Source organism: Sphaeramia orbicularis, unplaced genomic scaffold (genome assembly GCF_902148855.1).
Source record: "Sphaeramia orbicularis unplaced genomic scaffold, fSphaOr1.1, whole genome shotgun sequence".
Taxonomy (NCBI): domain Eukaryota; kingdom Metazoa; phylum Chordata; class Actinopteri; order Kurtiformes; family Apogonidae; genus Sphaeramia; species Sphaeramia orbicularis.
Window position 1 is genome coordinate 433,133 of NW_021941459.1, and position 26,439 is coordinate 459,571.

General features: G+C 37.8%; 1 protein-coding gene across 2 annotated transcripts; it reads right to left on the reverse strand.

Annotated features, from left to right (window-relative positions):
• Positions 1-6,020: 6,020 nt before the first annotated feature.
• LOC115415839 (RAB6-interacting golgin-like) lies at positions 6,021-24,207 on the reverse strand. 2 transcript variants are annotated; one of them, XR_003934876.1, is made up of 6 exons: positions 24,005-24,207; positions 22,894-23,203; positions 19,750-19,851; positions 17,918-18,058; positions 6,885-8,813; positions 6,021-6,691 (listed from the first exon to the last, which is right to left on the reverse strand). XR_003934876.1 is itself a non-coding variant. In XM_030129487.1 (5 exons), the coding sequence occupies exons 1-5, from the start codon at positions 24,057-24,059 to the stop codon at positions 8,402-8,404; spliced, it is 1,020 nt and encodes a 339-aa protein (XP_029985347.1). In that variant the 5' UTR covers positions 24,060-24,207; the 3' UTR covers positions 6,021-8,401. The 2 variants fall into 2 exon arrangements, 1 of the variants encoding a protein (XP_029985347.1); XM_030129487.1 differs by having other exon boundaries at positions 6,021-8,813.
• Positions 24,208-26,439: the final 2,232 nt, after the last annotated feature.

Here is a 26,439-nt window from a genome sequence, read left to right on the forward strand (position 1 = left end):
AGACCGCCTGAGGATTCGGGTCCGGGTGCCGGTTTGGTGGTACCAGGTCTGTGGTCCCGGCTCCGGGGCTGACTCTAACCGGGACCACTCGGCCCCGTCAGTCGGCTCTGCGCCGGGATCCAGATGGCGCAGGTCCGGCGGTCCGGTTCGGCCTCGGACCGGGGGGGGGGGGGGGTTTGTTAACGGAGGTTAAAACAGAAACAGATTTATTTATTTATTTATAGAAACGTTTGACTCGTTTCTGGATTAAAAACACTGAATTAAAATTTAATTTGACGCGTTTTTTCTTTTTCTTTCTTTCTTTTTTTTTTTTCTTGTTTTCATCCCAGTTTGATCTGGATTCTGTTTCCGTCTGGGACCCGTTGTTTCTCTCTCTCTTTTATTTTATTTTATTGTATTTGTTCTAATATTTCCATGTGACTCTAGAATCAAACATCATTTCGTGTCTGAAAACTTTTCATCACATTCAATGCGTTTGTTGTTTTTTATTCTGTGATCTTATTTATTTGTTTTTTGTTTTTTTTTTTAAATCATTTTAATTATTTCCCGTTAAACATTTAAACAAGCGGCTCCAGTGACACGGGTCATTTTTTTTTTTTTTTTCCAAAATCCTTAAATAGGCCTGCACTTTTTAAGATTTGATCTATTTTCTGTTTAGTTAAATGTAAAAACCAAACATTAAATAACTGTATATTTTTTATTCATTTGTTTTTTATTCAGGGTCAATAAAACTCAGCTTTTCTTATTTGATGTTTAATATTTTATTTTCTGTTTTTATAAAGTGAACTGGTTTATTATTGCGTTCACAGATTAAATACTGTCCAAATGTTGGAATGAAATTATTTAGTTTTAATGGAATAACAAATTCTGTACAAATGTAATAAAATAAATAAATAAATGAATAAATAAGGAGTGAAGCTGCAGTGAAATGATTTTAAAGGTTTAATGGAATAAAAACAGGTCAGTTATTTAAAGTCAGAGTCTCAGTTCAGTCTGATTTTATAGAAATAATAAAACATGACTGGTCGTTTTATTGGATTTAATTGCGAATTATGATTTTAGATTTTAATTCATGATGAAACAGGCAGAAAATCTGAATAAATGCGGAAGAGCGGATCAAAAATCTGCACAAATGCTGCAGGTTTGTTCACATTAAACCTGATTTTAACGCGTAGATGATGTTTTAAATTCACGCATGTGTAAAATTAATGCGTTTTATTGAATGTGACAAATAAACGTGAATGGATGAGACATAAAAGTGTTGAATGAAAGTGAATAAACAGTTGTGTGTTTGTGCAGAAACTGTCTGTTCAGTTTCAGGCTGTTCGGTAGTTTTTACTTTTATTGTGTGTAAATGAATCGCAGCTGTTTGATCAAATGCTTCTTCTTCTTTTTCTTCTTCTTTTTTCTTTTCTTTAATGAGTTCTTTTGTTTCGGTTCAATCTGCTCCTCATTAACGCAACACGCGCACTTTACGCACTTTACGCAGCCGCATTAATTCACCGCACAGAGGTTCATTAAAAGCAAAAACACGCACAAAAACCAAAGGGAACGACAGTCCATCAGTCACTATTTAACCCGGGTTAGCTGGACTGGCACGGCTTCGGAATCAGGTTTAAGTCTATGGAAGATCTGGTCCGGTTCTTCTGGTCCATCTGAGTTCTGGTTCTGGGTCCTCCTCGGTCTTAAAGTTCTCATTTCTTCTTTTTCTTCTGGATGTTTTTGTTCGTCTCCATTTTTGAGTTTTTCCACCAAACATGACTTTTCTTTTTCTTTTCTTTTTCTTTCTTTTCTTTTTTTTTTTTTTTTTTTTGCTCCTTCTAATCCTCCGCTCCGGGTCCGGGTCCGGCTCTGATCCGGTTTCGGGGTCTGTGTGGGACTCATAAATCACACCAAACTTCACAAACCTCCGCGGAAACGCAGAGCGCGAAAGGACTGGTTGAACCGGGACGAACCGGGACAGAACGGCACGGATCCGGGTGGACGCGTGCCCGTGCGTCAAGACGCACAGCGCGCGCGTTCCTTTGTCTTCCTTTTGTTTTGTTTTGTTGTGTAATTGTTTTTCACTGATGCTGAACATGTGGAGTCGGACTCAGACCAGGACTCAGACCAGGTCTCAGACCAGGACTCAGACCAGGACTCAGACCAGGTCTAAGACCAGGTCTAAGACCAGGACTCAGACCAGGACTCAGACCAGGACTCAGATGCAGTAAAAATACTCGGATGGAAGTAAAGTTACACATTATAACAGAAGTACAAATAGAAAGTTTGTTCTAAATGTAATATTTCTGTCATAAAACTGCAGTAAAAGTATGAATATCAGAGTAAAAACACTGCAGCTCCTGTATTTATATCAACTGAATTTTAATTATTAATGAATTAATGTTGTTCATGTTTAAAGACTCTTTTTATTTTTTATTTATTGTTAGATTTATCAGAACTGATCATTAAATTATTGATTTATTGATTCAGGACAAACACTGAGAATAAAACCTCATGATCTGATTCTACTTCAAAAACACACACACACAAACATAACAAACCAGTCATTAATACAGTAATTAACAGTTATTTAGCTGAATGTGTGTAATTATCATTTAATGTGTTCATGTTTAAACACTCATTAACATGTTTAACTTTATAGAGGATTTAATACATTCATCAGTTTTAAGCAATAATCAATATAATGAATTATAAGTAAAGTCTACACATTTATTGATGGTTTAATTTTAATCGGAGTCATAAATTAAAATAAATATGTTTGTTATCAGTCAAACAATTATGTGAACTTAAAGTGTTTTAATAAAAGCTGTGAAATGATTGGACGATCCCTTAGTCCAGATTTAATTAATGATTATTACTGGATTAATTAACATTCATCCCTCAGTGAACACATTAAACATGTTCATCAAATAAGGATTAACCTGCTGTTATTAAGGTTTATTACTGCATTAATTAATGTGTCTTTATTGTAAATGATTGATTATTGCAACATTATTCACCTGTTATTAGTTTATTTACATTAATTAATGCAATATAAAACAATGGCTAACAGTTTATCATTTATTATTTTCATGTTGACTGATGTATTTATTTACATACTTAAAAGTTTAAAGATGAACTGGACACATTAATTAAAGGTTAATTAACAGTGAGTTAACACTTGTTACTGCCTTTATTAATATAAATGAATGTGTTTTTAATAATTTACTGTAATTGATCAGTCATCAGATTTTAAATAAACCTCTTTCATTTTAAAGTGTTTTCATCAGTTCCATGTAGATGAGATGTGATGATCGTTTGTTGACGTTAATGAAGTCGTTTAATCTAAATCTAATCTAATCTAAACCTGATCAAAGTTTTATTTGGACAGACTTAGTTCCAGTTGGTGAAAAACGGAGCTGCTTTTACCGATAAACGTTCATGTGTGATTTTAAAGTGTGAAATAATCAGAGGTTTGGTTTGTTTTTCTGATTTTCAACATGTGATTATTTCATCAGTGATCGTGTCTTTATTATGGAACAGATGAAATGGTCTGATGGGCTGTTTTACCACCGATGGCAATTATTGGTGATATTTTTAACGTCGGCTCAGATGAAAATGATCCATTTGTCAGTTCAACTCATTTTAGTTCAGGTCCAAGACCAGACCAGTAAAATAATAATCATATAAATCATGTCAACAAGCTTTTCTTTCTGTTTTAAGGTGGAAAAAAAGTACGATTACATGATGAAAACATTTACATTTACAAACTATCCTTTAAAAAATGTGAATAACATGAACAATCACAAAAAAAGATATTTAATAAGAAAAATAAGTGCAGTTTTTTTTAATATTCTGCCTCAGTTTATCATTTACACATGTTCATAAACGTACAGATCACAGTGGATCTACAAATACACCAAACATTCAATAACAGACAGAATATTAGTATAATTACATTTATTTTTTTATATTTGTTCACATTATTCACATTTTTGTGAAAGCATAGTTTGTAAATGTAAACATGTAATTTAATTTTAAACTAAAACAAAGAGAAAAATTTGGATTTGTCATTATTTATAGCTTATTATGATCGTATTTTACCCCTTTTTATTTTGTTATATTTGACCCCTGATTATAAAAGAATGTTAATATCTAAAGTGTAATTGTTGCATTTCACAAATCCATCCCAAGGTTCTGGAACAGACCTTCTGCGGGTCAGTTTAAGTGTTTGTTGATTAAAGAACAAATAAAAACAGGAAATTAAATAAAATCCAGTCAAACATGGGTGGGTTTTAACGGGTCATGTGACCGTGGCAGGGTAAACCAGGGTGTGATTTGAGTGGTGGTTCTGCACTGTAAAAAAAAAAAAAATCTATAATTTAACAGAATTTTCACTATTGATTTCACAGATTTTTCCTGTATTTTTAAGATACAGGAAAATATCAATGAAATGACAAAAACAGCCTGTGATTTTACATGTCAAATGGAAAATAACAGGAAAAAACTGGAACTGAAGAACCAGAAAATTTACATTTTTTAAAAGACATTTTTTCTTTTTTCACAGAAAAATACAGTTAAAATACATTTGCAAATGTGTCGTAATTTCACAAATATTTCTTTTCTATTTATGAGATTAAACTGTTAATTTAAAGTTTAATACTGTAAAAAAAAAAAGAATAATAAAACCAGATAAAATTACTGACAATTAACGGTAACAGAAGTATTAGTTCTGTCAGTTGAACCAGACTTGTTTGTTCATTGACAAATATCTTGTGTAATTACAGGAGGTTTCACAACAAAAATGTTGAACAAATGTATTTTTGTGAATGTATAACATGTATAAGCACTGATAAACTGTCCAAATACAGTTTTTATCAGTGGATTGGACAACTGAGTCTGACTGAAAATGATTTATTTATATATTTATAGGGAATTGGATTGTTTTAATATATATACAGGGTGGGGAAGCAAAATGTACACTGAACATTTAGTTGTTTTTTCTCAGCAGACACTACGTCAGTTGTTTTGAACCCAAACATATACTGATGTCATAATCATACCTAACACTATTATCCATACCTTTTCACAAACTTTTGCCCATATGAGTAATCAGGAAAGCAAACGTCAAAGAGTGTGTGATTTGCTGAATGCACTCGTCACACCAAAGGAGATTTCAGAAATAGTTGGAGTGTCCATAAAGACTGTTTCTAATGGAAAGAAGAGAATGACTATGAGCAAAACTATTACCAGAAAGTCTGGAAGATACTATTAAAGAAGAATGGGAGAAGTTGTCACCCCAATATTTGAGGAACACTTGTGCAAGTTTCAGGAAGCGTGTGAAGGCAGTTATTGAGAAAGAAGGAGGACACATAGAATAAAAACATTTTCTATTATGGACATTTTCTTGTGGTAAATAAATTCTCATGACTTTCAATAAACTAATTGGTCATACACTGTCTTTCAATCCCTGCCTCAAAATATTGTACATTTTGCTTCCCCACCCTGTAAATATTCTTTATTAAATATTAAAAAGTCAAAAAAATATGAAAAATCTCACATAAATTTAGGGCAAAAAACTGTATTTGAATTATGGAAAATTACTGCATTTTTATGAGATGTTTAAATTCCATTATTTAACAGTATTTTTTTGGCACCCCTGCTGCCGGAATATTACCTTTTTTTTTTTTTTTTTTTTGTTTATACAATGTGGTTCTGGTTCTGGTCCGGAGCTGCAGCAGAACCACCTCGGACCAGGACCGGACCCCAGTCCTGCAGTAAAAGCGCTGGTTTGTTAAACGTGTGAAGGAACATCAAACGTGTCCCGAGTCCGAACAGACACGACGCTGCTGGTTTTTTCTTTGTTGAAGCTTGGTTTCGTCGGCAGCGCTGCTTTTACGGCTTCACCTTCAGACGAACACGTGTGACCGTAAACGTCTCACAGCTCTTTACACAAACACTTTACAACCGACCACAGAGTTTCCTCAGCGCCGAGGATCATCTTACCCCTAAAAGAATCACAGCGTTCTCTGAAAAGCTGCTCTTTTGCTCCTTTATTTGTGTAAAATATTAGTGTTCTCACCCTTTAAAGACAGTCCCTTTAAAGATCTTCATCCTCCGCTCGGCCGTGCACAGAGCCAGCGTTTGCATTAGATTAGTGTCATATATTATATCTGACACCTTGTTCCATGAGCTGCAGAGAAAATAAATGCATCTGTAACATACATGAGCGGGGATCGGCTTACGGCGGCGGAGGCCCGGCTTTGAGAAACACGAGACGCCTTCATACAACACATGACAGCGTTTCCATCCTGAAAAAGACAAGATTAATGCTCCAGGAAGTACACAGCCCCATCACTTACGAGTCCTAGAAGTACACAGCTTCATCACTCACGAGTCCAGGGAGTAGACAGCTCCATTACTCAGGAGTCCAGAAAGTAGACATATCCATCCATCAGGAGTCCAGGTAGTAGACAGACCCATCCTCCCTCAATCAGGAGGTAAATAGCCCCATCCCACACAAATCCAGGAAGTAGATAGCCCCATTCTGCCTGAATACAGGAAGTAAACAGTCCCATACCACATTAGTCCAGAAAGTAGACATATCCAGCCATCAGGAGTCCAGGTAGTAGACAGCTCCATCCTTCCTAAATTAGGACGTAAACAGCCCCATCCCACACAAGTCCAGGAAGTAGCTAGCCCCATCCCTCTTGAATACAGGAAGTAGACAGCGCCAACCAACATGAGTCCAGGAAGTACACAGCCCCATCACTTACAAGTCCAAGAAGTACACAGCTTCATCACTCAGGAGTCCAGGAAGTAGACATATACATCCATCAGGAGTCTAGGTAGTAGATGTCCCCATCCTTCCTAAATTCAGGAAGTAAACAGCCCCATCCCACATGAGTCCAGGAAGTAGACAGCCCCCATCCCTCAGCGTTCGACCACAAACTGGTTCTATGGTGGTTTTAGGGATGGGCCCAGTCCTGCAGAGGTCAGAGGTTTCACCACAGACCACGTGAACATTACCGTCAACACCCGTAGATTAGACACCAACTAAAACCTGAAATATCAGGACTTGATTCACATCCAGGATGTTTTTCATTTGGTTGAATATGACTCAGATGGTTCAGAGTCTGCAGCTGGAGTTGGATCTTATTTAGTCTTTTACAAATAATTTAAAACAATAAATAACCATCTGTTTAATCATCTTACAGTCCTGATTATTAACCCAGGCCGATATGATCAGGTTTGGTCTGATGTGACAGTTTTACTTTCATCCGCCTGTTAATGTGTTTTTGCAGAAACATAATCTGGGCTGGTTTGGGTTTCAGGCTCTGGTGAATTCATCCATATTTATCCACCGCTCAAAGACCTGCAGGAGTTTTTTAAGGGAAGAAATGAAAAGTTGCAGCTTCTGAAATATGAGAATTCAGTGGGTTTTTTTCTGTTGTAAAGTGAACATTTAGGTGTTTTGGACGTTTTAAACACACGACGGTTAGGTCGATTTCTCCTGAAACTAATGAGCAGATTTATTTGATCAGTTACAGACGTGTGTATGATCTGTTTCCAGGAGTTAAAGCATGAGGCGTCTTCAAGGTTCTGTCAGGTTACTGAGAACCAGCAGAGGAACCAAACACAAACAAACACACAAATAAAAACAAACACAAACAAACACACAAATAAAAACAAACACAAACATGTCCGTCCGTCCGTCAGCTCCGACATCCAACAAACTGAACCCACGTCCTGTTTTTACTCTGATTGAACCTGAAGCCTCATGAAACCAGATCTGAGTACTGAAAATGAAGCTGAAACATCAAACACGTCAGACTGGGAGACCGGGACCGGGACCAGGACCGGGACCAGGACCAGGACTGGGACCAGGACCGAACCTTAACATGGTCACAGGTGAAAAACCATGTGGTCCAACTTCATATAAATAGTCTGAGTTTGGTTCTAGTTCAGGTCGTCATTAGAAATAAATAAATAAGAACTGGTTCTCCACTGACCTACCTGGTTAAATACAGATAAATAAAGTTAAATAAAGTTAAAGTTTTATCTGTTGTGTTTGTGATGACCTGGTTAATTCAGTTTTCAGTTTAATTTAGTGTTTTTGTTTGATGTACGAGGAGTTTTGTTTTATTATATGAAGTAAATCTGATTCTGTTCTGAAGATGGACACCCCCGTTACCCATGGAGACCCTACCGTTACCCATGGACCCATGGAGAACCCTGTTATCTATTGACACCCCCGTTACTCATGTATAGAGAACCAAGTCCTGTGAAGACCCCTATCCCGGTGAAGCCCCGGGTCCTGGTGAACCCCCTGTGGGTACACGTTGTGTTCTTCTACCGTACCACCACCTGCTGCGTTGGTTCTGTTCTCTTTGGCGTTGTGGTGAACCTCCTCCGCTCATCAGGAAACCACCGCTTCACTCTGAACTCCGTTTTCCACCGTCTTCTCGCAGTCAGTCTCAGGTTTTGCCGTCGCTGTCTGTTGGTCTGTGTTGGTACCGTCTGTGTTGGAGTGCGGCGCCTCCTCCTGATTGGCCGGCGCTCCGTTCCCCTGCTTCTCCTCATGCTCCTTGGTCCTCCACTTCACCTCCTCCTCCTTGGTCCTCCTCTTCACCTCCTCCTCCTCCTGCTCCTCTTCGTGGGCCTGGAGCTGCAGCTGCTCCATCAGCTCCTCCAGTTTGTGGGCTTTCCTCAGCTCGTTCTGTTGGATGATGGCGCACAGATGCTCCGTCAGCTGCTCCTTCACCTCCGTCCTCCTGTGCAGGTCCAGTTTCGCCACCACGTACTCGGCCTCCGCCTTCTCGTAGCGTTTTCTGCGACAAAAACCAGTCAGATGTTTTAGTCACTTCAGCTGACTGAACGTCTACAGACTCATCCCAGACCAACACTGTCTCATTCATTCAATAAACATGAAAATAAAGATGAAAATCAGGTCAAACATGAATCCATCAACATGTTCCACAGATGTTAAAGTCAGAGTCGCAGATAGAAAAGTGTTAATGTTGACCTGAAACTATTTATTACTTCATAAAACCGTCAAAACATATGAAATTCTGACTTTTATTGTTCATTTTTTTTATTTTTCGAGAATAAAAAAGGCAAAAACATGTGGTCCAGTTCAGTAAAGGTGAAGGTTTTCTCTTGTTTACATTCATTATTTTGACAGTTCATTAAAATATATTAAATATAGACTCAGTGCAGATTCATGAAAAGAATCTAAAACCATTAGGAAACAGTTTTAACTTTTCTTTAAGGCCCACTTGAACATTAAAATAAGAATTACTGACACCAAGTGAAGATATGTGTGATCTGGTTTTAAAGTACGAAGCATTTTCAATCTGATCAAACAAACATAGAAATAGAAATAGAATAGAATAGAATGCTTTTATTGTCACATATATGTACAACGAAATTAAAAAAGACAACTCTATTGCTAGATTATAAACGAAAACTAATGAAATGATGAAAACTAGAATTGTAAAAACATTTTCATTAACTGAAATAAATAAAAACTATAATTAAAAGAAAAAAACGATAACTAACTGAAACTGTATTGTGTGTTTACAAAACTAACTAAAACGTACAAAAATTATGGATAAAATTCCCTTCGTTTTCATCTTTGTCAGTGTCGGATTGATACGAAATCAATTTATTTCGCTCTAGCAATTTTAGCTAGCGTCAACATACGACACTTTTTGCTCCGTCACTTGTGTTCACTTGTGGTTTCCAGTCGTCTTCTGGTCCCCACTCTACGTGGAAACATGGAGACTAAAGTTGGGAGAAAGCAGAAGAGTCCTGTCTGGGATTTATTTGAATACGACAGCGAAAAAAGATAAAAGATAATGAAAAAACTAAAACTAAACTAAAACTAAGCATTTAAAAAAAAAATGAAAATAAAAACTAGCAAACCTGCTCTAAAAACTAATTAAAACTGAATTAGAGAAAAAAAAGTTAAAACTAAATAAAACTAAACTATAATGAAAAATCCAAAACTATTAGAACCTTGATCTGGACAAACTGAAATTCTTGAATCCAGACCGAGGTTCGGACTTTATCAGAGCTGAAACACTCCTGATGATTCTACTCATTATTTCGCGTTTGTTGGAGGTTATTAAAGCAGCTCAGAGGAGCATTAGCGCCGCCTGGTGGACGTGTCATTCAGTTCCACCTGGGAGCGTCTGCTGAGTCGACCTCTACTGGTGGAACGTGGTACTGATTCAGTCCAGGCTTGGATTCAAATGGAACTGATGAAGACTTCAGTCCAGTAAATTAAAAATAAGATCAACGGCAGATTTAAAGACATTAATTGACATTCGTTTGACCTTTGAAGGTCACTGAAGTTCAAAGGTCATGGCACCAAATGAAAACCCATGTGACTCCTTATCGATTGCCAATAGTAATTACATCACTATCTTCAACTGTTTTCATAAAAATTCCAAAATCAATATTTCCCCCTTTTTGTTTTAGCAAACTTGGTAGACCATACCCCAAAGTATGGATGGAACCATGTGAAAATTTCATATCACGGTTATTGTGACCAAAATTATCACAGTTATTATCATTATCGCGGTATTATTGAAATGGTGCTCAAAATGTTCAGAAAGTACTGATACACACACTGAAATAATTTAACCAAGAGGTATTTTGGAAAAAAAAATAACAACAAAAAAAAAAACAAATTAAATAACTGTCACAATGTCCCTTCTGTGTCAGAAACATTCAAATATTAACCCTTAGTGGTCTGAGCCTATTTTGTCCATTTTTTCAGTCCTTTTGATTTGGCCTTTATATACACTATATAAACACATGTTTACTATACCCATGTTTGGATCTGTTTTTTCAGCACAACTTCATCTATATCATCTGTCTATTATTTTTTCACTTTAACCTACTATAAAAACACAAAAGGACAAAAAACACAAAAAATATAAAATCTGATTTGAAAAATGTAAATAATTTATTGCATAAATAACACACAGATGCTTAACGAACCTTTTCAAAGACTTTAAAAGTGAATATTGGTTCCAAATATTAGGTATAGAAAATTAAAATAGTAATAAATTCAAACTATACTTAAATATTTGACATAAAAGCAGATCTTTACATAGGCGTTTTTTCTCCTAAAAGTGTGGTAATCAAACATGGTTATCATGAGAATTAGAATTTAAACGGTAACACTAACCGTCTGCAATTTTACTGTGGTTTATCATTATACTGGTAATCGTTACATCCCTACCCCAAAGATGTTCCACAACAAACATTAAAGTCATTCTGTCAGACGTTTTGGAGAAGAAGATTCTAGAAAAATTGTTTACGGATGACGGACGGACGATAACTGATCCAATAGTCCATCAGACCTTTGGGCGTTGGACTAAAAAAACAAGAGGAAAATGAAAATTAAATTCACTCAGGTTTAGTATTAGAGCCCCTATTTACTTTATTTAAATGACATAAAAAAAAAAAAAAATCAATCATTCCAAAGTGTTTGTAGTTTCACATAATAATATTAATTCATGGAGTGAGAATTCTTACCATTTTCATCTTATTGAAGTTGAACTCCATCTGAGCAGAAATAACATCAGGTTAATAATGTAACAACGCGGTTAACAATGATTTTAACCACATGACTGATGGATTAAAGCCAAAGCTGTGGTCGCAGACGCCGTTAATGTCGAGTCCAGATGATTCATGACTCCATAAAAGCATGGACAGAAACACAATCCAAAAGCTGGATCCGTCATGTTTTTATTTTCCCTTTAATATCAGTGTTTCTGAGGTTTAGAACTGTAACTGCAGAACTGCATCTGGAACAGTTTCACAGCTCTGAACTTGTTTTTGTTAAATTTATTAAGTAAATAAGTGAGAAACGTGTTCTGAAACCCGAGACCCGGTGGTTTTGGGTCCAGAGGCTGAAGTGAAGGGAAGATTTCAGGCTGTTCTTTGAGGTTTTAAACACTGCTGATTATTGATTTATTGTCAAACTAATGAGCTGATGAACCCGACGATGACACAAACACACAGATCCAATGTGGGTCCAGTTCTGTTTGGACTAAAACCATGTAGACGCACATGTTCTGGTTCTGAACGACATGCGCGTCTTAAACCTTGGGTTCAACTCAATGAGTTTAATGTTTCATAAAGTCGGTTCTGTTGGCAGAACAGGGCCAACGGAACAGCCCCCATGATGTTCGACACACAAATGTTGGTTTAACTGTGAGAAACACAACACCACATGACCAGGACCGGGACCGGGACCAGGACCGGGACCAGATGTCAAACATTTCACCTCCAGGCTTTTGTTGTACTGTGGTGTGATCACAACTAGTGAATAAATCTGCAGAATCCAAACAGAGCAGAGGACCGGTGAGGGCTGGGTCAGAACCAGGACCAGAGACCAGAACCAGGACCAGAAACCGGAGCCAGAGACCAGAACCAGGACCAGAGACCAGAGCAAGAGACCAGAACCACAGATCAGGATCCGAGTACAGCACCACAGACCAGGACCCAAGTACAGAATCAGAGACCAGGGCCAGAGACCAGTACCAAAACCAGAGTCCTGAACCGGAGACCAGGGCCAGAGACCAGTACCAAAACCAGAGTCCTGAACCGGAGACCAGGGCCAGAGACCAGGACCAAAACCAGAGTCCTGAACCGGAGACCAGGGCCAGAGACCAGGACCAAAACCAGAGTCCTGAACCGGAGACCAGGGCCAGAGACCAGGACCAAAACCAGAGTCCTGAACCGGAGACCAGGGCCAGAGACCAGGACCAAAACCAGAGTCCTGAACCGGAGACCAGGGCCAGAGACCAGGACCAAAACCAGAGTCCTGAACCGGAGACCAGGGCCAGAGACCAGGACCAAAACCAGAGTCCTGAACCGGAGACCAGGGCCAGAGACCAGGACCAAAACCAGAGTCCTGAACCGGAGACCAGGGCCAGAGACCAAAACCAGAGTCCTGAACCAGAGTCCTGAACCGGAGACCAGGGCCAGAGACCAGGACCACACAGTAGAAATGCGGCAATAGAGGAATTAGTAAAGTGTCATAGCTTTCACTGTACCCCCCCCCCCCCCCCCCCCCCCCGGAACTGGGCTGGGCCAGTGTCATCTGTTCTTATTTGTTCATACTGTATATGTTCTATTTTCTCTGCAGATGGAAATATAAAAGACAGTTCATGCAAACACACCTGTTTGTACTCTTTTATTCCCTCACCCAATGAGAATCGATAAGAGAATCGGATCAATAAGCAAAATTGATAATGGAATTGGAATCATTAAATCCTTATCACTTCTCATCCCTAGATAGGAAGTACTCTGAACCTCCACAAACTGATATAAAACTATGGACATTTCATGGTTAAAATGGACTGTATATATACCACCCTACACAGGACATTTGCCTGAGTAAAATTTACTCAAATTGAGTAAAATTTGACTCTACCCAGGTAACATTTGGTCCCTCTCTAAAAAGAGTTACAGTTACTTGTTGGGTAGAGCTCTCCAAACTAAATGTAGAGCCAAATTTACTCAATATAGAGTTAAATTTATTCTTTTTGAGGAAAATAATTTTGATTCTGGAAAAAATGCTCAGTAATTTTTCCTGTGTATTGAGGCCCGATTAAACTTAAGTTCTATTTGTACTGGTTGAATGTAAAGGAGTTGAAACTTCTGTGGATTTTGAAATAAGAATAGTGAAAATAAGGGGAAATGTGACATGTTTTTGTTCTAATGTATGTTATTTAACAAAATATAACAAAACTAGAAGCACTTGGAGAGCGCAGACCTCCGCCAAGGCTGATCAGTGGCCCCCCCCGTGGGCCCCCCCCACCCCCGATCACCACCAAAATTTAATCATTTCTTCCTTATCCCATTTCCAACAAACCCTGAAAATTTCATCCAAATTTGTCCATAACTTTTTGAGTTATGTTGCACACTAACGGACAGACAAACAAACAAACAAACAGACAAACAAACAAACCCTGGCAAAAACATAACCTCCTTGGCGGAGGTAAAAATAAAGAAAAGGGGAAGTCGGAGAACTTGTATAGAAAATGTTTGTTAAATCTCAAGTTTTACCATTGCTGATTTTTCAGACATAATATACAAATGTGCTTAGTTGTTTTTTTAGTTTTACTCTGTTGTAAAGTATTTTATTTTCCCAAAAAAAAAAAAAAAAAAAAAAAAAAAAATATATATATATATATATATATTTATTTATTTATTTATTTATTTATTTTTTTTTGGGACATTTCTCATATAGACATTTCTCTCTCGTTTCATGAATTTCGTTACAGATAAAATTCATGGATGTAAACACTCATCAGGGTTGAAACACAGATGGACATGTGGACCCTCTGGTGGGGTCAAAGGTCAAGTTCCCCCTGAAGAACATGTTTTAAATGTCAGTTCTAAAATGTGACTTTACAGTCGATTTTTACATCCAGAGAAGCCGTTGACATATTCTGATCTGAGAACAGTCCTAACAGTTGAATTCCATGACTTTTCTAAAATATCCAGACCATTCCTGGACTCCTGGTTTTCCGTGATCCGGGGCAGGTTCACCGTTCACTGTGGGGTCGTTCAGTTTTCAGACCCCTGTTTATGTCCAGGTTTTATTTATTCAAGTGTCTACATAAAAAATGCTGATACTTTATGTTGTTTTTCCTTAATTTGTCCCATCTTGTGTGCAAGTCCTAACATCCTTTACATTTTATTCTTAGTTTAATGTGAAAAAATAATTTGACATTATGCCTTTAAATAATGACAAATCCAAATTTTTGTCTTTGTTTTAGTGCAAAAAAAAAGAGTTAAATTATGAAAGTATTTACATTAACAACAAAACATTTTTTAATCAATTACTAGAAATTTCAGGCGACCCCATTTGAATCCCAGGCGACCCTATGTGGGGTCCCGACCCCAAGGTTGAAAAATACTGCGTAACAGTATATCTTTTGCATCAGCGTTTTCTCACCCCCCTCTTCCTCCTGTGTTCCAAATCCAGTTCAGGTGGGGGTCATCCTCACCCTTACCTGTAATGCTAATGCCGTCTGTGGATTAGAATCTGCACATTTGGACGGTTTTTTCCGTTTTGAAAAAGGACAAAAATGACGTAGATATGGTCAGAAATCTAACCCCCCCACCTCAGTTTAATACTTTCATTCACGTTTGTTTGCTCCGGTTTCAAAACCTCATATCTCCAGTTGTATTTGCTCGATCAACATTAGGGGTGTAAGAAAATATCGGTTCTGCAATACATCGCAATATTTCATTTCACAATACTGTATCGATATTAAAAAGTTTTTAGGTATTTATTCAAATGCAGATATTGTGAAGGTTTTTGTTTTTAAAACTCTTTTATTTCTATAGTCACATGGTTATTTTGTTCTGTTGTTTGTTTACTACACAAGTACTACTGTGATATTGCAGGTCATAAATGTAGTTTATTGAAATTGATAATGCAGTTTTGTTGAATAATGGATAATTCAAGCATCCTAAAAGCACTTTTTACTGTCTGAAAGAGACAATTCTTTGTTTTTTTTATTGGGAACGCACAAAAATGTTCTGATGTTGGATGATTTAGGGACTGAAAACTATGCATTCTTTTCGCAATAGAATACGAACATTTAAGCAGAAACTTAAACTGTAGTGTCTGTAAAACATTATTTATTTATGTGAGTGTTTTTTGTACTGGTAAAGCCACATGTTAAAACTTTATTAATCTAAATAATGCACTATAAGTTATGAAAGATAGTAAGAAATAACCTTTTAGAAAAAGAAACCAAACAAAAAATATCGCCTTGTTAACAGTATCGTGATATATCGCGATATATTGTATTGTGATCCTAGTATTGTGATTTGTATTGTATCGCCAGACTCTTGCTGAGACACAGCCCTAATCAACATCAAATAAAAAGTGGGAGAGTGTTTCAAGTCCGCACTTTTCAATGCAGTTGTCCCCCGTGGTCTACGTGATCGACTTGTGACGCTACAACATGTTGAAAATGTCATGTGATTCAGTCATGGGCCGGTGACAGTGTACCCCTAAAAGTTCAACCTCCGACAGAACGGTGAAACTTTAGTCTGTTTTCTGTCCTGGTGCGAATACAACATGTGGTGACGGTGGGTTTTACAACAGCCACTGTCTGTTTGTCTGATGCATTTATGTCTAAACTTCCAAATGTTTAGGGTTCAGTTCACTTGAACAAAGTACCGAACATTAACCCTTTCATGCATACTGGTCACTCCAGTGGACAGTTCTTCTCCAGCTGTTCTCTTGTATATTCATGGATTTTGTTGTTTTACTTTCATATCAACCAACATAGTGGACACTTATGCAACACCCCATACGTTACAATTCATACCATTACTGATCCTGTTTTTGCTAAACTTGATCTGCAGTAACAATATGTGTAAATCAATTGCTAATTGTTTTTAGACTGTAATTTCAATTTCTTTTAAAATACAAAGTTGTTTTTTTTGTTGCATATTATCTGTCTGAGTAATAACTAGTATTACAGTATGTTAAAATGTGAGGAAACATCAGATTCACAGCATTAACAATGATTTTATTTCCTAGTTTTCACACAGTACCCTACTATATAATACACGTTTCTGTGTCCGTCCACCATCTGATCCATGTCCTGTTGTTGCAGCACAGGGGGGCGTTTGTACAGGTTTTCCTCAGCCTTCACAGGACCGACCTCCGCCAAACTCACCAAATGAATAGAAATATGACCTGCCGATCTACTAGGCACAATTTTATATCTGTATTCAAATGTTGTGAGGCATGCTGGGAGATTTTAGCCTCTCATGCTATCGTACAATGGCACCACGGGTACAACGTTGCTAGTGTCAGTAAATACACTTTCTTTGCTTCAAAAATGAAAAGCATGGTGTCCAGCTGAGTGGACATTTTTGTAACTCTATGAAAAACAGATTCCTAAAAAAGTATCAAACATATTGTTTTTGTCATGTCTAAAGAGGCATAAAAACATTCAAGGAAAAAAAAATATCTTGATTTAAGTAATCATAATTCATGCATGAAAGGGTTAAATACAGACAAATAATAATGCATAGAATATTATGGGATATGTCATTAGTGTGCCATAGATGCAAAAAGAGGGAAGGGAACGTTCATGCACATGTTCTGGGTCTGCCACCTTTGAAAAAGTTATTGGAGCTCAATTCACTCTTTCACTCAATCGGTCTTGGACTTGCAACTTGATTTAAGCAGCAGTTTATATTTGCTAAATGACATAATTTACAGTTAGATCATAAAAAAATGCAAGATACTAATTTTGATCACTTACTTTGCAAAGAAATACACACTTTTATTTTTGGAAGAATGACTCCCCTCCAACTTTTAAGATTTTCCATGATCAGCTGTCTCCTTTTTCATCTTTAGAAAAACTGACTTTGGAGAAATATAATCATGGTCATGTCTTTAATGAATTTTGGTCACCGTTACTTTCTGGTATGGAGACAGTTTGAGTTTGTACGTCATGAATACTGCCCTGTTACTGCTATTTATGTGACAGCATGCAGCACTATGCTCATGCTTATGTTCTTACCCTTATTACTGTTATTATTGTGATGATAATGATGATGATAATTATTATTTATTTTTTAAATTATTCAGACTTTTAGGTTTTTGGCTTGTTATTTTTGAGTGTGTTTAGTTGGTTTATTCCTTTAGGGGTGGGGGGTGGGAAGAGTGCACAAAGGAGAACTGCAAAAAGTAAGACCCAGTATCACTATGTTTGTACTGTATCTGGATGATTTTCTTTTGTGAAATAAAAAGATATTTTAAAAAAATAATACAGACAAACTTTAAGCAGATACTCCTGCATTTAGGACATTTCGCAGCCTAAACATACTTCCATTAAGGTTTGTGTTATGACCAGGATGGTGTGTGTGTTACCTGGCGGTGCTGTAGTCCCAGCTGGCCTGCTCGATCTTCCCTCTCAGGATGCCGATGTCGTTGGACACCATGTCGTCGAGAGCCTGAAGCTCCTTCTGGATCCGCTTCAGCTTCACGGCCTCGGCCTGAGTCTGTTTGGACCTGAACACACAGGAATAATATCAGAAAGACTTCATTTACCACGAGAAACCAGATTAAAAACACTAACAAAACAAACCATGATTCCATAAAGTCATCAATGAAATCACAGTTGAATGACAGTAAGAGTTAAAATAACATTAACTAAACTCATGTTATTAAAGCGAACACCTTCCAAAGTGGTGCAGTGAAAACAGGTTCATCATTTTATTTCATTTCATTTATTAAGATCCCCATTAGCAACTGGATCATCAGTTGCTGTTCTTCCTGGGGTCTCTTCTACATTACATTACAATTTTAATTATTTACATTAATCTTACACCATTCACACCCACACACACATGGGACATATACAACAGCCCAATGCAATAAACACAAGTGTTCAGAACTCAACCCTCCTCCTTCACCCTGAACAGTGTGCACTCTTTCTGTTTAAATCCAACAGTTTCCAGGTTGTTCCATACACAGAAACAGTTGAATCTGGTCCCAGTCATGTGTCTGTCCAATTAGATTCAATTCACATCAATATTAGTTGAGTTCTAATTTTAAATGTGTGGGAAATGGGATTTTCAGTGTTCAGTGTAAATGTCCACAGAGTCCACATTCCACAGTGGATGTGGACAATTTAGTTCCAGATACAAGAGATTGTTCTAAGCTACAGGTGGATCCAACTGGAGGAGAATCGGAGTCGTTTGGAATTTTTTATGAATTTTGGAAAATGTCTCAATGATGACAGATGGAAAACTGTAGATGTTGTGACCTTGCTGTGACCTTGAACTTTGTCCTACTGGGACCAAAATGGACTGGGTTGGTCCCAGGGCCTAGGCCTATCTGTGGGGAAGATTTGGGAAAGATGGGTGGAAGAGTTTTCCACTGAAGATGAGAACAAACAAACAAACACACAAAGCAAAGCGATCACAATACCTCCTGGCGGAGGGAATAAATTAACAAACAAAACAAGTTCTATATATTTGCACTCCTTCACCAAACAATAGCTGTTTGATAAAAAAATCATAAGACATCGTTCAATATTATCAATACTCTTTCCATTTCATGCTTGATGTGTAAACAAGAAAAGTTTTAATTTCTTTTGAAAACATTTTCTGTTATTTTCCAACCACACAAACCCTGGCGTCCATTCCATTCAACCATGGCTCCATAAAAAACAGTCGGCTGTAACTGATGAGTTCTGCCTAAAGGCAGAGCACACTGTGTTTCACTGGTTTGTCTTGTACAATAATTATATAGATCAGCAAAAAATGAGTTTTCTGTGAATAATTTCTGGAGTTTGTGTTGCTATAATGTTACGAATAAATGATAAAGAATATTTCAATCTAGATTTTACTGTTAACCATGTCAAACTGTTGTACATTGTGGTTCTAGTAGTTCTGTTTGTTTAAGCCAAAACAATTTGTGCTTTGTTCTGTGCGACTTGCAATTTGTGTAAATTATTTTCATTAGTATTTGACCAAACAGCTGAGGCCTAATCCATATGAGATCAGACTAATGACTGAATTAACAGCGTGGTCAACCACTGGGGAACACATTTCTTACAGTGTCTAATTATTCCTATACTCCGACCCATTTTTTGCAATATATTATTTGTTTAGCCATTCCACAACAGTGTGCCATCCACAGTTATACCCGATAAATGAGTTTCATTAGTGGTAAAACGTGTGGACAGCTCCACTCACTTCTCTGCGATGGTTTTTGCCAGCAGAGCTTTCTTGCGTTTATTCCTCTCTTCGATGATCTTCTGCTCCTGTTGAAGCTGCTCCAGACGACTCTTTTCCCGACTGTGAACAAACAACAAAATGCACATAAATGTCAGACCAAAGACGCCGATCTTTACATTCACAGCTAAAAAAAAAACTGTAAAACTAAATTTGACATGTGCACTGGTTTCTTGAGCATATTTGATGAACAGGTTTCTAACAAATACTTTAAGGCTGAAAAGATTTGTTCATTGAACCAAAAAAAGGCTGAAACTTTTATCATAGTGAATCTTTGGACAATGTTCACTACGTATCCAAAAGTTTGTGGACACTGTAACTCATTCACTCTTCTTGCTCTGGTTTGAAGATGGTTCTTCTAGTTGAGGTCCTGTTGTTATATTTAAAGCAGTCTTTAACATCTCCGATATAATTTAGATCAGATTTGATCTGTATATGTGCAGCAGGTTAGGATCTGGACTTGGTCTAATGTGGGTTAACTGTAAGAAAGAAACACATAATGTGCGCACACTCAAAAACCCTCGGCCTTCAGTCCACGCCAAAGTTTTTGCAAAATACGGATGGACAGACTGACTGACGACGAACTGATGACAATACCCTGTGGCGAGGGCCAAGGGTAAAAACTATAAATTATCTGTTACTATAAAAAAGTGTTAGCAATCCTAAAATGCTGTTTAACAGTTCCTTATGTAATCTAGATTTAACGATATTAATGATATGGATTTAGATCTGAGCAGGTTGAAAAACAAGTGAAATGTCCCTGTGTCATGTTTTCATGAACAGAATACACGTTTCAGATATGGGCGACATGGTGGTGAAGTGGTTAGCACTGTCGCCTCACAGCAAGTAGATCCTGTTTGTGTGGGTTCTCTCCGGGTAATCCCACCATCCACAGACATGCTTAATGGTTACATGGTTATTCTAACTTGACCATTGGTGTGAATGTGAGACAGATTGGTTGTTCGTCTCGACATGTCAGCAATACAATGAACTAGCGACTTGTCCAGGGAGAACCCCGCCTTCACCCACAGGTGGCTGGGACTCCAGGAAAAAGCAGGTTCTGAAGATGAATGAATGAATGTTTCAGATATTTCAGTGTTCAGACAGCATTAAAACTTAGCCCAGGGGCCAAAAGCGTCCCGCCAAAGGTTCCAATCCAGCCCATAGGATGAATCTGCAAAGTGCAAAAATTCCACAGTCCAGGCTGTGGAACTCATTTTAGTGTCAGTTCCACATCCAGACCAATCTGATCTACAGTCAAATAATAACAGCGGAAGAACCGACAAAAAAGAATGACTGCAGATTTTCTTCTCCGTTTGATGGGAAAAAAATATTACACTGTGCCTATAAGTAATGACAACTTCAGCTGTTTGTCTTTGTTTTAGTGCAAAAAATAAAATTAAATTATGAAAATATCCTGAAACAATAAAATGTGAATAACCTGAACAAATATACACCTGAAATGTCTAAAGAAAGCACATTTTTAACTCTTTTCTGCCTGTTCCTCAGTGTTTAGTGTCTTTGTGTCTTTTTTCAGGATTGATTTTAAGGTCCTTTTAACAGTTTTTAAATGTCTTAATGGTCTTGCGCCTTCTTATCATTTAGACTTGCTTTTACCCTATGAACCCTCGCAGACCCTGAGGTCCTCTGGCACTGGCCTTTGAACAGTTCCAAAAGCCAACACAAAACCCATGGTGAGGCAGCTTTTCAGCAGTATGCTCCTGGCCTTTGGAACAGCCTGAAGGGAACCTCAGGGCCGCAGAGAATGTAGAAATTTTTAAAACCAGGCTCAAGACCCACCTTTTTAATTTGGCTTTTAACTGATGCTTCTGTTTTATCTACTCAAAGGTTTTATAGTTATATTTAATATATATATCTTAAGATTCTTTTAACCAGTGCTTCTGTTTTATCATTTTAATGTTTAATATTTTTATTATTTTCATATATGTCTTAAATTCAGTTTCTCTTAATCAATTCTTTTATATGTTTTTAATGTTTCTTATTCTCCGGTGTTTCATCAGAGGGAGCCCTCCATGCCGGGGGGCGGCTGTGGACTCCGGGGGCTGTGGCGCCTTCTCTCACTGGGGTCCGCTCCTTTCTGGTGGGTGGGGGTCCCAGTTGGCCCTCTCCCACTGGTTGGGATGCGGGGCTGTGTTGCTGGTGCCTGGTTGCCAGGGTCAGCGGCTGCCTCCTGGTGCGGATGGCTCCCTGAGAAAGCGCCTCCTCTTTTACTTTTACATTTTTGTTCTGGTCTACCCGTGCTCAGCCAGTCTTCTATAGTATGTGTGAGCTTGTGGGTTTGCATGTATATGTGTGTGTGTGTGTGTGTGTGTGTGTGTGTGTGTGTGTGTGTATGTGCGGGTGAGTGGGTGGGGGGCGGTACTGATTTTTAAACTGATATGTAAAGCACTTTGTGCTACAGTTTTTGATGTATGAAAAGTGCTATATAAATAAAGATTATTATTATTATTATTTGTAGATCCACTGCATAATGCACATGGACAAATGATAAGTTGAGGCAGAATATTGTTAAAATTGCACTTACTTTCCTTAAGAAATTTCATTTTTTTCAGGTTATTCACGTCTTTTCTGTTTGAACAGTTTATAAAAGTAAGGATTTTCATAATTTAATGGGGGGTTTTTGCACTAAAAAAAGACAAAATTTGGAGTTGTCCTTATTTATAGGTTATTACGCAATTATTTTACAAGTTCGGCCCACTTGAGATCAAATCAGGCTGAATGTGGCCCCTGAAAGAAAATGAGTTTGAGACCCCTGGCCAAAAATGAACATTGTGATCATTGTCTTTACTCATGGCAGTAAGATGTCTCTGGGCAGTGAACCACATCCAGAAAGAACTGGTTTTGGGATGAACTGAATACTGATGTGGAACCGGGCCCTGCCATCAGATTGTGAATTTAGTCTGAATGGGACAAATTGTGTGAATCTAGTTCATGTATGTGGAACACCCAGAGGAGGCTGAAACAGCAGCTCATTAATGCCTTTAACTGTCCTCATACTTTTGGCCATGTAGTGAGTGTGCACATCCCTGGTGTTGTCCATCACATACACAGTTTTCAGTGTAAACAGTAAATAAACATACTAACAGTTCCACCTCTTGTTTTTCCAGCTCTTTCACCGGACAGTCCGTCTCCTCCACTGCGGCCGGTCGGTGCTTCTCCTCTGCCGGAGCCTCCTGTTTGACACCCGGAGCTCCTTCAGCGGCTCCGGCCTGAGGTTCGTCCTTGGGCGGAGGCTTGGTGAGCTTCTGGTCCGGGGGAAGAGGAGCAGAGCCGGACTCCGCGGTTCTCTGAGCGGCTAACTGCAGAGCCCGTTCCCGCTGCAGCTGCTGCCGACTCCGGTTACTCGGACCCGGCCTCCTGCCGCGGCCTGCTGCCGCTGCGGGCCCCGCAGGGTCTGGAAGTACAAGCGGGTGTGTTTGCTGCTCAGTGCCGCCACATGCCAACCGAGAAGAGGGGCCGAACATGCTAATTCAACCGGCTCTTATCACTTTACCCCCCCGCCCCCCCCGCCCCCAAACATATTTTTTTATTTAGTGTTATAAAAAGTACAAAAAAAGACATGAAAAGTACAATGTAATATTAATAAAATAACAGGACATGAACAGAACAGACCATAGCCAGGGGACAAAACATACAAACAAAAACAATAGATCCAATTACACAAAGTTCAAAACTGTTCCATAAATCAGTGGTTTTGATAGCTTTTCTATTTTTAGAGTACTGAATATTTGAAATATACTGGGTAAGCTCAGTTTTTAAAATTAAAAAAGGTTTGAGATTGGAGAATTTGGATTTGTGAATGTGGTATTTTGCCAAAAATAGAATTAGGTTGATTATGTAATATTGATGTGATTTGTTAGCAGGATATGAGAAGATACCAAACAATATTTTTTTAATAAGTAAAAGAAACATAAGAAACTATATTTTGACAAATAAAAAAACAGTCATCTTGCCTGAAAATATTTGAGAAGGGACAGGAACCAAACAGATGATCTACATTTTCATCTGATTGATTATAAAAGAAGCCAATCCACACTGATGTCCTTTTTATATCTTTGTAGGAACATTTTGCAAGGATAGAACCAATGAATTAATTTGAAATAAACTTTTTTTTATCTGGTTTATTATTAAATATTTATAGGGTAAACACCAAATTTTCTTCCATTTTAGGTTTGGAAAGAGTCTTAACACTTACCTTTCTGCTGCATTTTCCGCAATTCCTCGTCAGAAAAACCCGCCCAGCCGCTCATTTCACCGCATTAAACTTTACACACACTGAAATAAAAACAGACAACACATTCGGAAAATATCTGGGTCACAGATATTAAATAAAAGACATTATGAAGCTCTGAAGTTTAAAAGAGAGTCTAAGAAGTTATAATCTGCGCCGCCATCTTTGTTTACTGATGCCACGTCAAGGACCCACGAAAGACCCTGCAGGGGGTGTTCACCGATATCGCCTGAATAAAGATAATTAAATGTTTATTAAACTACGTTCTTCTTCAACCTTTCATCAAATAAATTTCCTTTAATGAATAAAAATAAGTGTACAGGGTTTTTTTTATTACGCTCTCCTCCAGTAATTTTGCTTTTAAAGATGATCATACAGAAGGCACATTTATCACGGTCCATTCAAGTTTGACAGTTTAATGAAGTGAACAATGTTATGGGCATACTGAGAGTTTATTCAATGGTAAGGCATTAGATTCAGAGTTATAATGAACAACAAAAAAGGAGACATTATGTACAACACTTTAATTATTATTGCTAAACAATTTATACACAGATGTAGATTTATGAAGAACCACCCACTGCTCTTAATTTACAGAAATGAAATAACTTAAAAAAAAACAAAACAAAACCTGAAATATGTAAAAACCAAACAAGCCTTGATTATTTGTGAAAATTTGAATGTTTTGATACCTGATTAGACCTCTGACTTTATTTTGATATTTTCTCTTTCTTTCTTTCTTTTTTTTATATACTGTTCTTTACAAATACTGTTCTGCATAAGTTTGATGTTCACGCTCAGTCTGGAAAAAAAGTCTTTTTCTATGGAATTCTTTAGAATATATGACCAGAGTTTGATTAATAAAGTTGGGGGGAAAAAGTTGATTCAGTGTTTCTTTATGCTTTTATAACTGTAAATCCATAATGTAAAAATGATTTAAATTGAAAACAACAGTAGTAGACTGACAAATAAATTAATACATCCATACACTCATACATACATATGTACATAAACAAATGCTTCATTAATTAAATAAATAAATATTCTTCTAAGTGTTTAGTTCAGTTTCTAGACTTATGCTTTAGAAATGAATCTATGAATACAAATATTGAAATTCTTATTTTACAAATTAAAACATGACGTGTATGCAAATATGTATGATATACATGATGTACAAGATGATAAATTTTTATTTATTTATTTTAATATGTTTCTTTCATTACATTTGCCTGAACACAGTCAAGAAACAGTACAGGGTGAGTCAGAAAAAAGGCTCTTTTCATTTAAAGAAATTGTACCACTGAAATGGAAATGCTTATTTTTCTTTTGATTCTACAGTCATATTGATGTGGTCATTGAGCATGTCTGGCGATTGAATCATTGATTTATGGCATAGCATAACAGAGGGAATGTCCATTGTTTATTGTGCACCGAAATATCTGCCAACACAGTTTATGCCACCGTGAATGAAACTGAAATTGTCAACCATTACAGCATGTTTACTCACCATCAAAATGTTTTGTCTCAACGAAGTCGTCCGGCACGACCTTCAACCTGGCTACCATTCAGACTGATGCAAATCTGTGCTCGTTGTCGCATCTCTAACACAGCTCTTCTCGCCATTCGTGTTCGTCGTAGGGCTTGGATTTCAGCCGTGATGCGATTTCGGAGTTCCTGAAGAGTTTGTGGAACAGTCTGATACACCCTGGGCACTGTCATGTAGGCCTATGTCCTGAGTGTGAAAGCAAAGCCCCGACTCCTGTAATTGTTGTCAATTTCAAGTTTGTTCACTGTGGCATACACTGTGTTGGCAGGTATTTCAGTGCCCAATAAACAATGGACCTTCTCTCTCTTATGCAATGCAATAAATCTATGAATACATCACCAGACATGCTCAATAACCACATCAATATGACTGTATGGTCAAAAGGAAAATCAGTGTTTCCGTTTTAGCAGTACAATTTCTTTAAAGGTCCCGTATTTTGCTATTTTTCAGTCACGTCATATAGGTCTCAGAAGCCCAAAAACATAGTATTTAAGTTTGTTCGCCCCAAAATCATCCTTTTTTCGGAGTTTCTGCGGTCGAAACAGTCCCTCTCACCGGCCCTCCTCAGAACAGGCTGTTTCTGCGCCTACTTCCGGGTATGCAAATGAACGCATGTGTCCACGCCCACTCCCCCTCCCCTCTCTGGGAGAGGACGCGGCTTACGCTAGCGGTACTACGCGCTAATGTTGACTGTGAAGCCATCATACACATGTCTCAGACAGAACGTCTTTCCAAACACTGGCTTTCTTTGCCTTGAGGCGTGATTGAGCCCCGACGGAAAACGGCGGTGTTGTGTCGGGTTCGTGGACCTGACACGGAAAGCCGCCTGCCGCCACTAATGCAGGCAGCTGCT

What these genes read in the sequence shown, in the direction of transcription:
- LOC115415839 (XM_030129487.1), bottom strand. Translation starts at nt 24,059, where the DNA reads ATGAGCGGCTGGGCGGGTTTTTCTGACGAGGAATTGCGGAAAATGCAG. An exon ending in GCGGAAAATGCAGCAGAAAG is followed by an intron (nt 23,204 to 24,004) that starts GTAAGTGTTAAG and finishes TTGTACTTCCAG; the next exon opens with ACCCTGCGGGGCCCGCAGCG. An exon ending in TGGGACTACAGCACCGCCAG is followed by an intron (nt 8,814 to 17,917) that starts GTAACACACACA and finishes TTTTTGTCGCAG; the next exon opens with AAAACGCTACGAGAAGGCGG.